Genomic DNA, 10,572 nt, shown 5'->3' with positions numbered 1-10,572 from the left:
GAGCGTGAACCACGATACCGCCCCCAGTTCGGCGTAGACCGCGCGCGCAGCGCGCTCCGTGTTTGCAGACCGCCCTGGCGGACTCGTTTACACTTCCAAGCTCAAGCCAGGCGCCGCAGGCCATAAAGAGGAGCGCAGATTAAAATGGCGCCGGAGGCTCCCCGGGCCGTCCGCGCACAGAACCTTTGTCTAAAAACAAAACAAGAACATCGATGAGACACCACTAGGGGCTGGGGGGCTCCGATCTCCATCTCTCCAGTACTCTCCAATCTCCAGCGTCGCTACATCTTAGGCCGGATCCAGTCAGATCTCCGATCTCCATCTTCAATCTCCAATCTCCCAACGTCGTCATCTTAGGCCGGATTCAGTCAGATCTCCGATCTCCATCTCCAATCTCCAATCTCCAATCTCGATTCGGGGGCCCGGGGGAGGAGGGGGGCTCAAACCTTCAAGGAGATGCGCTATGGATTCATTCACATAGCAAAAGGATCTCCACCCTCTTTTCGCGCCATTTTGCAATCTCCAGTCGGCCCACACGATCTCTAGGCGCCTTTGGCGCGAAGTCAGAATCTCCACCTCTGTCGCAAGATCTCAAGCGACTGCACGCACCAACTCGAGATCTCAGACTCCTCTCGAGCATCTACACCGGAGAAGATTTGCCTGCACCAGTTCTTCAATCTACTGCTGCTCTTGGCAGGAGATTTGCCACTTGAGAGATCTCTAAAAGGCATCTACGATCTACAGTCCAAGGATCTTCCGATGTTGCGCAGAGATTTCCATGTATGCTCTGTGAAAGGAGAAACGAAACCCGAAAAGAAAACGAAACGCAACCTTAGAGCTTAGTTCCGGTTGTGCTTGTGGTTGCTATGGAGCGTCCGGTTCAACACGCGCTCGCGCTCGCGTCTGCTGGCGCCCAGAGAACATGTGTTGCACCACACACATGCTTGCTCCCGGCGGAGCCCAACTGCTTGCACTCGACAAGGCAGTCCATCCACTCGCGCGTCGCGGCAGCTGAAGTCGAACTTCCACTCGATGCGGCTCGCGCCGGGTTGTGAGCTCGGCGAGCGAGGTCGGAGAGAAGTCCTGGGAGGGATGGGGAGGAATGTGGAGAGGTTGTTCTCGCCCTGCACGGTGTCAACCCTCTCACAGACCAGCGCATAGCACCCTCTCACAGACCAGCGCAAATACGTATTTTCTTAGAGCGCGACGCGGCGGACGCCAGAGGCATCGCGAGTCGCGACTTGTTGCCCGCCCCGATGCTCTCCAACCTGCGGGAGCGCGCGATGGTGGCGTACGAGACGCCCCAGGCGAAGAAGGCCCGACGGATCGCATATCACGTGCTGCGCGCCGCGAAGAAGTTTGTCGCTGGATCCGGGAACGCTCTATGGGTCACGGGGACGACGATGCTGGTGATGGTGATGCCTCTTGTCTTTGAGATCGACCGCGAGCAGCAGCTGCTGGATTATGAGGGTGGGATGGTAATGCCGCCGCGGTGAGGAGCGGTGATTTGCTCGGGTGGCCGCACGCACGCTCGGGTGGCGAACACAGCTACGGCCGTTTGGAGCCTGCCAGAACGGTTGGCTTGAGCCTGTGTACGCGCTCCGTTCCATGCTATCGTCGTGTGTATTACCCTTGCTGGCGGGAGGGGGGTAGGTGCGGCCAGCACCTTCGCTACTCGTGCTCTTGCTGCACGCAGGCCGTGGCCTCTCCCTCGCTCTCGCAACTCCATTTAACTATTCGCCCTACACGCGTAATTTTTGCCACAGAGGTGAACTAAAAGACCCCCAAGTGCCCGCAATGTTGACGCGGCTCGGTGTCTAGCGTGATCGCGTGTGTCGTTGTCCAAGCTCGCCACAACGCTCGCAACGCGGGTCGCGCGCACACAGCTACCTGCTACCTCTACGTCTAGACACCCGCGGCCCTCTCTCTCGCGGGCTCTGCTCAGCTGAGGCTCTGCGTGTGCGGCCGGGGCGCAAGAGCGCGCGCGGAACGGAGGGCGCCGGGAAGAGACCCGGCGTGAGGCCCAGATCTATAAAATAAAAGCAAAATGGACTGCGTGCGCTGAGAAAACGCGGGGCGCTGGAGCGCTGGAGCGTGGAGACAGGGGAGACGCAGACGCGAATCAGGTGCAGTTGAAAGAGGCGTCCAACCGGCATCCCGGCGTCTCGCGGCTCCGGTAGATCTCGGCTTGCCGGGGGGCACGCGTCGACAATCCACAGCCGAGCTTCTTATAAAGAGAGACCGCTCAGGCATCGAGCGAAGCGACGGCCTCGGGGAATGCGGACGAGAGGCACCCGATGCGATCCAGCCTGTACACCTGCGAGGGGGCGGTGACGTCGCTGCAACGGTCGATAGGGGGAGCGCGCCCCCTTCCGCTTCATTCACCCGGATGTTGAGGTCCACGTCCCCGAGGTGCATCTTGTTGTCGTCCTGACCGCAGTAGTAGAGCAGCGAGTAGAGCGCGAGCTCAAACTCGGGGGAGACGCCGACAAACATGCCTGAGACGGGCTTCATCTCGCCCTCCCACTCGAACTGGACGCTCAAAAAGCTCTCCGACCCGTCGGGCGGATCGCCCGACTTCCGCCCTCGCCGCTTGGGGAGGATGTAGCCTTGGTAGTCGAGGTGCCCGCAGCGCTCCTCAAAGTAGAACTGTATCCAGTTGTGAAAGCCCGCGATGGTGAGCTTGCCCTCTTTGGTCGTGTCCTCCTCACCCAGGAAGACGTGCTCGAAGCCGCTGCTCGCCCCCTTGGCCTCGCCGCGCCCGAACGTCTTGAACCAAACCTTGAAGAGCTGCTGGCAGAAGCTGCGCATGCTCTGCGGCGCCAGCTTCTTGGCTTGCAGGTACTACACGCGGGGAGGAGTAGGGAGGTCCGCCGCCACCATCCCCCACACCGCCTCCATTCCCCCACCGTCGCCGCTCCCCCCGCCACCTTCGTGCTTGCGGGTGCGTATGCATGGCGCGTGCGGGGAGCTGACAGTCGCGCGCCTTGTGCAGGTAGATCCCACATGGCTCTTCCATGCATTCGTTGAGAAAGGCGTAGCTCTCGGTCACCTCGTGGGCGGACAGCCTGTCCTCGTGGGACGTGCTGCGGTCGTAGTTGTCAAGGAGCTGCATGAAGGCGCGGTAGGTGTCGCGGTTAAACACCTCCTCGTTGACGCTCTCGAACAGCCGCTCCTTTGCCATGTCTCCCTTCTGCCAGATGCTGCGTGCGGACCGGGGCGAGGGGAGCGGTTCGGTGGGACGTGTGCAGCCGCCGCAAGTCCCCTCATCAGTGGGCTTGAGATGATGGCGGTGCGGCACCTCTTCCCTCCCTGCAGGTTGAGGGTGTAGTCTTTGCCCGCCTGCAGCCTGTTGTGGTCGAGCTGCCAGAGCTTGGCGCAAGCGAGTTGGATGTCATCGAGCTCCTCTGGGGTGGGGTCCGTCGACAGGCAGGTCCCGTTAGTTTTCGGCTTGTCCAAGGGGCGCACCTGTGAGAGGTGAAACAGCTGCATGTGCTCAAAGAGCGCCTGCTCATCAAAGGTCTCGTCCTCCTTGCCGCATGCAGCTCGCAAAGGGCACCGCAGCCTCGTCAAGTTCGCCTCGCGTCCCGCCGGCGGAGCGGCGCGCGGACGCTGCCAGGGCGGCTTCTCGCCCCCCCATACGGCTTTTGGAGTGTCTTTCCCCCAGGCCATCGCCGCTACAATCGGGGCGTTCCAAGAGGAGCGCCGGACGTACGTAATTTGGCTTTTGGCGGCAGGTTCGGGGGTAATTCCCGGCGAATGATTATATAACATTTCCGTCCGGTACGATGAACGCGGCTCCGGCAGCACTCGAACGCCACGCGAGTGACGCGTCGTGTTTTCCCCTCCCACTGCACTCCCACACGTCGTGTGTGTTTGTTTGTGATCTGTGATCTGTAAGGGTCCGCCCGCAGGCGCATTGCTGTATACCGAGGCGGTGCCCGGTGCCGAGCGCAGGCAGAGCCCACAGGTCGGACCTTAAGACAGCATTGTAGATCCCCCCTGGGCGAGGGTGGTGGAGAGGGCGGTCCGTCGCGGCGCCCCAAACCAACGCCTCCCACCGAGGCGGGCAGGTTCCACGCTTTCCCGGGCCGCCCCGTGGTCCGACCGCAGCCACTCCGGAGCCACCGCAGCGGCGGCGCCGAGGCGCACAAGCACCACAACGAAACAGGAATGGTTTGCTAGTCTGATTTTAACGTATGGCTCATGTGTCATAGGACATCAGACCTGACACTCTCATGTGGTTCATCCATCATCTTGGTGAGGGTCCACTACTCGAGCCTCCGCCGACAGTTGCCTCGCGGCGTGAGTCCCGCCGGCGCTGTGCCAGGCGCCAGCCGAAGGCCCTTGCACTTGCCCAGCCCGTGGTTCGCTAGCGGCAGCTCCTTGCTCTGGCAGAACTTGTGGAAGCACGTGATGATCCCATCCCGGTCCGCGACGTGCGATGCGCGCTGGAAGGGCATCAGCGACTGGGCAACCTCACGGACTGTCACGTTGTTCCGGCGCAGGGTCATCTGCAGGATCTCCTCGCTGTCGCAGCCGCGGAGCTTCTTCCGTGCGCTCTTCACCTGGCAGCCGCTCACCGCCTCGTGAAAGAGGCTGTCGTAGTACCGCCCATAGAGGGGGGCTTCGGCGCGGGCGGCCAGGAGCGCATGGTCGGTGGTTTCCGTGGGCGCCATCGGCGGCACGCGGGCGTCGCACTTGAGCACCCACACGCCACTCGCTGGCGCCTCGGGACCGAGCAGGCGGCGGAGATCGAACTCCTCAAGCCAGCGAGCGTCATCACGCAAGAACAGCACATAGTCGTAGCGGCCGCTCTTCCGCTCCGTGGCCTCCAGCCGGTCCCATAGCTCGCGGAGCGCGTGAAAGAGGCGCAGGATGTTGCGGTTGGCGTCGGCTGCCGCCCCGGCGCCTTGAGAGCGCACCGGGAAGAAGGAGTCTGGATCCGCCTTGGGGTGCTTGAGGAGCGCCACCGCTCTGCGAGCCTGAACCTGCGGATCGTCGTCCACGGAGACGCGCCAGCGCACCACGAGGTGGCGGAGCGTCGCGCCGGTGGCTGCAACGTGGTTCCTAATGACCTCCTCGATGCTTCGCCGGCAGGGCGGATCGCCCTCGGGCCCGCCAAATACCGGATCCCAGGTGAGCCGCTGCAGGTAGGGATCGCCGCGCCACGCCTTTTCGTCGTGCAGGCTGAGGGCGAGGAAGTAATCCACGCGGTGACCCTGTCTCACCATCGGCGCAAGCAGACCGTGCGCCGATGAGTTGAGGAGGAACCGCCTGAAGCCGCCCGAAACCACGACGGCCACTCTGTAGCCCGCGCTACCCGTCGGGACTGCCGCCGTCAGCGTGCTCGAGCAGATGGTGGCGACCACGAGCAGTGGGTGAGCCGTGGAGTGCATATACACGCCCACACACACAGGCTGACGGGCCGGCAACCGCTGACTCAACAGAAGTTCGCGGACGGACGGAGCAACCCAGCTTGAGCACTCCAAGTGCTCCAAGTGCTCCAAGTGCTCCAAGTGCACTTGAGCACTGGATAGGGTCGATTCCGCGTGGTACGGGACCCCAACGCATGCCCTCTCTCTCTCTCTCTCTCTCTCTCTCTCTCTCTCTCTCTCTCGCGCGCGCGCGCGCGCGCGCACACACACACACGCACACACACACCTCAGGGAACCCTGCGGCAGCAGGCAGGCAGGCAGAGTTCGCCCCCGCCCGTTGTGCGACCCGCCCGCCTGCGCATGCATGGATGGTGTGGTCCGAGATGCTTTTTAGTGTTTGTCTGTGTATGTGCGTTCTGTCTTAGCACAACACAGTCAGTGGGTCTCTCTCTCTCTCTCTCTCTCTCTCTCTCTCTCTCTCTCTCTCTCTCTCTCTCTCTCTCTCTCTCTCTCTCTCTCTCTCGCTGCATCACTGGGGCTGGGTTCTCCGCCTCGGTCGGGTACAGTTGTACCCACAGACAGGTGCGATTGTTGCTCGGCTCGTTGGGGGAGATGGGGCCCTAGCTGGGACGTTGGTATCGCCGCGCGTACTTGTACTTGTACTTGGACGCTGTCCGCACCCGCACACGGGGCACGGCACGCACGGCCACGGGAATCGGGAGATGTGACATCAGACATGTACAACATGTACCAGGGTACGTGGCTGGGTTCACAGCTACAGCTACAGCTACAGCTACAGCTCTCTCTCGATTGTGGGAAAGTGTCGAACCAAATCACGGTCGCGGCCTTCCGACTCGCGCCTTCGCCTCACTGGCACTATTGTAGCCCTGGCCGGTGCGCGTGCGAAGTTGAAGTTCCGGAGTGAAAATTCGAACGCGTTCTCTCACGGTGACCAAAAAATGTCCACCTCAGAGGCACCTCCGGAGGCAGGCCGCCGCACGCCGGCGACACAGCTCCAGCTGTCGAACTGACCCGCAGCTCCTCTCAGAGCGGGAACTGTGACGAAAGTTGACTGAGGCGGTTGTCAGGAATCATCATACGGATCACATGGTGGCTCTCTCATGACGGGAGACCGCCCGACCACTCCTGGGTGGCACTGCCACCGGTGTCGCTCGACGTCCTGTCGACAGCGTGCCGACAGCGACACAGACCATGTGGGACGCGTCGAGTATCGACATCTACTGCTTACCCAGCCTTCGGTTGTATCCTGGCTGTGGTCTCACCCCACTGGTGTCCATCTGTGTGTGGTCCTCGCTCATATGAATAGCCGTATTGTTCTTTGTTGCTTTCACAGGAGAGACACACAGAACAAGCCAACTGCCAAGCGGTATGCTCTCTGTCCTATCTAGGTGTATAGGGTCGTGACTGTGCGGGCTCCAGTGCGTCCCCGGTGTTTGCGCCTACCGCCCCACGGTTTGCGCCTACCGCCCCGCCCCCGCCGCGGCGCTGTCCGCCGCGCGTAAGACACAAGGGGGGCAGAGATCCTTCCCACACCCTCAGCAGTGTACTCAGTAGGTCAGCACGATGCCTCCAAAGGAGAGGCCCGCGCCCGTGCCAAAGAGCACGCACTTGTCGCCGCGCCGGATCTTGCCCGAGGCGATGCCCTCGTGGAGCGTGAGCGGGATGGAGGCGGCGACGCAGTTGCCGAGCGTGTCGATCGTGCGGATCGCTCGCTCCGCCGGCCAGCCGAGCGCGTCGAGGATCGCCTCGAGCGCGAGCCCGCTCGCCTGGTGCGGCACCGCCCACGTGATGCTGCCCAAGCTGCGCGAGAGGCCCGGCCAGAGCCGCTCCATGAAGCCGCGCCCGTGCTGCAGCACCAGCCGCAGCGCGCCGGCCCCGTCCATCTCGAAGTGGTTGGCGGCGTAATCAGACGCCGGGTTGGGCGCGTGGTGGTCCTCGGGCGAGTGCTGCGGCAAATTGGTGCCGCCGCCGCGCGCCTGCGTGAGCGCCGCGCCCTCGCCGTACGTCTCGACGCGCGCGGCGTGCAGCCTCGAGCCCTCGCGCCAGCCCGCCCTGCGCAGTACGCACGCGGCGGCTCCGTCGCCGAAGAGAGTCGCCTGTGTCGCGCGGGGCATGCGCATGTATGCGACGACGTGTGTGCCGTGGCCGCCTGCCGTCGGCTCGCGTGGCTCGCGGCCAGCTCTGTGCGCGACGCACGAGTCGGGGGCGTGAGGGTCCTAAGAGAGGGTCCTGTGAGAGAGCTTTTGTGAGAGAGACTTGTGAGAGAGGCATGAGAGGGCCCCTCGCCGTGTGCGAGTCGCAAGGGTCGACGTGGCGCGAGGTGATCTCGGAGGAGCAGACGAGGACGTGTGCCCCCGGCGGGCAGTCCGCCCGCTCGAGGGCGGAGCTCGCCTGGGTTAGTGTTATGCTCGTGACTCTGATGCTCTTAGCTGTAGGCAGTCCCGAGGGCGGCGCTCGCCATCTCGAGGCCGACGAGGAAGGAGAGGCAAGTCGCGTGTACGCTCACGCTCCGGATGCCTGAGCCGCCCAGCCCGAGCGCCGCCTGCAGCAGCGGCCCGCCGTCGGGGATGGCCTATTGCAATAGTAGGATAATAAGCGATTCTTCTTCGCCTGCAGCAGCGGGCCCGCCGTCGGGCCGTCGCGGGGATGGCCTGTGTCTGGCCAAAGGGCGGCAGAGCGTCCAGGGAGCCGCCCCCAGGAAAGGGGCAAGGAGAGGGGGGGGGGGGGGGGTGAGCGGTCAGGCGACAGCTGAGAGGTTAGGCGTAAGCTAACGGCGAGGCGGCCTGCTCGTTCGTGCCGCTCGCGTTGACGATCATCCACAGCGACTCGGGCGGCACGCCCGCCGCCTCGAGCGCGGCGCGCGAGGCGTGGGCCGCCATCGTCGACGCCCGCTCGCCCGGAGCGGCGAAGCGGCGCTCGGCGACGCCCGAGCGAACCGTGCTGGCCTCGAAGCCGCCTCCACCCCGCGCCGTCACCTCCTCGTTGGTCACGACTCGCTCGGGGACGTAGTTGCCCGTGCCGACGATGCGCACGCGGAGCCCGAGGTCGCGGCAACGCGTTGGTTGGAAGGTCACCTGGTCGCGTCCGATCGCTGGAGCCGCGGCCGCGGCTGCACGAGTGGCGACGCCGTCCAAGAGCGCAACGTAGTCGGCTCGGCACTCCGCCGACGAGCGGCCCGCCTGCTTGCGCCACGCACCGAGCTTGACGCGATCTTTGAGGCCGCCGCTTTTCATACCCGGCGGCGCGTCACCAAGCTTTGCCTGCTTATAGAGGCCATAGAGCGTCTGCGGCTCCTCGCCGGCCAGGAAGGCGAGCCAGCCGAGGGAGCCCGACCCTGCACGGGGGCCGGCCCTTCGGATAGCCCGCCCCCCTGTTCCTTCGATCCGGACGTGGCCTGGTTCTTTCTCCTTCCCCCAGGTGGGTCTTTATTCGCGAGGGACGGCGGCGGCCACGGCGAGCGACCTCCTCGACCACGCCCACCAGACGATGAGTGTCGCGCACGCGAGTGCTAGTGCGACCAGGTCCGGATGCACGAACATCCCACCCGTGAACGTGTCCCGTGAAAGTGTCTTGCGTCGGTGGCGGTGGAGAGACGGTGTGGAGTGCAGGACGGCGCCTCAGCAAGGAAGATTTTTGGCGCTGCACGGCGGTACAAGAGGAGATGAGGACCAGCCCTAGCTTGGGATGTCCGTTGTATTTATTCTGCAAAGGGGTGTGAACGGAGAGAGCAAACTCCTGGCAGCTCCCACAGCCGAAATGTGCGCCAGCTGCCCGCTCACCTGTGTCACGCCGCCGCGCACGCACCTTGCTATGTGCTCGCGCGAGCTCCCGCCCGAACCTCCAGCTCGGCGTCCCACTGCTTGGGAGCCGATCGCTTTTCCTCGGCGCTCGCGTCGAGCCGAGCTCTCGGCACTCTACGGCGGGCGTCGCTGTGCGGGGCGCCCGTTTCCTGCTGGCCCGAGCGGAAAGCTCCACGCGCCCGCGCGAGCTCCCGGCCGAGCCTCCAGCTCGGCGTCGCACTGCTGAGGAGCAATTTGTCGTCCGTCGGTGCTCTCGAGGAGCCGAGCTCCTTGGCCTGGGGCCGGGGACCTTCAAGGAGGGGGGGGGGGCCCCCCCCCCTCCTTCACCCGGGGGTTTTTTGGGGGGGGGGGCACAGGCACCCCTGGCCCGGGGGTTTTTTGGGGGGGAAGCCCCCCCCCCCCCCCCCCCCCTCGATCTCGCGGCGAGAGCACGAGCGCGCCGTCCTCCGGCGACGCGCCGCCACGCTCTTCCTTAGGTCGTCCTCCGAGATATCGGTGCCGGACCGGCGGGGCGGGGGCGGGGCGGCGTCGGAGCAAGTGTCTCGGCCGTCGGTCGACGGAGCGGCGACCCGCGAGCACGCTTCGTCGGCGCCCGACGAGGGTGGTGCCGCTGTCGCTCTGCCGCGTGCGCAGGCGTGCGCAGGCGTGCCGAGGTCTCGCGACGGCACTCAGCCCGAGCCCCTCCGGGCGCTCGGTCGTATGCTCGTGGAGGCGTCGCGCGGCCGCAGTCTTCGCAGCGGCGGCCGCCGCTGCGGTGGATGCGGGCCAGAAAGAAGGCCGCGCGCGCGGCCAGGGGCCAGGGCTGGCTCTGGCTCGGGCGAGGGCGATCCCGGTTGTCCCTCCGCGGGCGCCTCTGGTCATGCCCGCTTGCTCGACGGCTGGGTTGTGCGTGCGCGCGACTCTCGAGTCGTCGGCGAGTAGTGTGCGCGGGCGGTGGGTGCCGTGGAGATTAGGGGAGACGTCGCTTTGAGCTGCGGGTAGCGGGACCGGGAGATGTTGGGAGATACAGACACGGCGGTACGGTGTCTGGAGTAACATCTCAGAGGTTGAGCAGCGCAGGGGGTGTGCACCTGCCCCCCCATCTCCGGTCCAACGAGTAGAAACATGTTTCCAAAAAGCAGCTACGCCCCGACACGACGACGAGACTCACTCCCCTGGTCGCACACGCTCCCCGACACTCGCAGCAAGCAGCAAGGATCGGGCGGGAGAGGAATTAGCTCAGAGAGACACGCACTCACACACTCACACACACACACACACACACACACACACACACACACACACACACACACACACACACACACACAGAGAGAGAGAGAGACAGAGAGAGAGAGCGAGCGAGAGAGCGAGAGAGCGAGCGAGCGAGAGAGAGA

General features: G+C 64.5%; 4 protein-coding genes across 4 annotated transcripts; 1 reads left to right on the top strand and 3 right to left on the bottom strand.

Annotated features, from left to right (window-relative positions):
• Window positions 1–1,256: 1,256 nt before the first annotated feature.
• Window positions 1,257–1,496, top strand: EMIHUDRAFT_316256 (hypothetical protein; the record flags this gene model as incomplete). The annotated part of the gene is made up of 1 exon (XM_005771091.1): window positions 1,257–1,496. One exon carries the CDS (start codon window positions 1,257–1,259, stop codon window positions 1,494–1,496), a length of 240 nt encoding a protein of 79 aa, XP_005771148.1.
• Window positions 1,497–2,385: 889 nt separating this feature from the next.
• Window positions 2,386–3,420, bottom strand: EMIHUDRAFT_53158 (hypothetical protein; the record flags this gene model as incomplete). The annotated part of the gene is made up of 3 exons (XM_005771090.1): window positions 2,386–2,834; window positions 2,977–3,203; window positions 3,302–3,420. Coding segments are annotated over 3 exons (795 nt in total), but the record flags the coding sequence as incomplete, so codon positions are not given.
• Window positions 3,421–6,712: 3,292 nt separating this feature from the next.
• Window positions 6,713–8,498, bottom strand: EMIHUDRAFT_430785 (hypothetical protein). The gene is made up of 4 exons (XM_005771089.1): window positions 8,183–8,498; window positions 7,858–7,971; window positions 7,686–7,790; window positions 6,713–7,495 (listed from the first exon to the last, which is right to left on the bottom strand). Exons 1-4 carry the CDS (start codon window positions 8,276–8,278, stop codon window positions 6,947–6,949), a joined length of 864 nt encoding a protein of 287 aa, XP_005771146.1. The 5' UTR covers window positions 8,279–8,498; the 3' UTR covers window positions 6,713–6,946.
• A 646-nt stretch (window positions 8,499–9,144) lies between these two features.
• On the bottom strand, window positions 9,145–10,256 carry EMIHUDRAFT_369760 (hypothetical protein; the record flags this gene model as incomplete). Its single annotated transcript, XM_005771088.1, has 3 exons — window positions 9,145–9,488; window positions 9,672–10,177; window positions 10,200–10,256. Coding segments are annotated over 2 exons (653 nt in total), but the record flags the coding sequence as incomplete, so codon positions are not given.
• Between the last annotated feature and the right edge of the window lie 316 nt (window positions 10,257–10,572).

The sequence above is a fragment of the Emiliania huxleyi genome (assembly GCF_000372725.1).
Source record: "Emiliania huxleyi CCMP1516 unplaced genomic scaffold EMIHUscaffold_390, whole genome shotgun sequence".
NCBI lineage: Eukaryota > Haptophyta > Isochrysidales > Noelaerhabdaceae > Emiliania > Emiliania huxleyi.
Note: the sequence above shows the minus strand (reverse complement) of the source record. Positions and strands in the feature narration are given on the sequence as shown.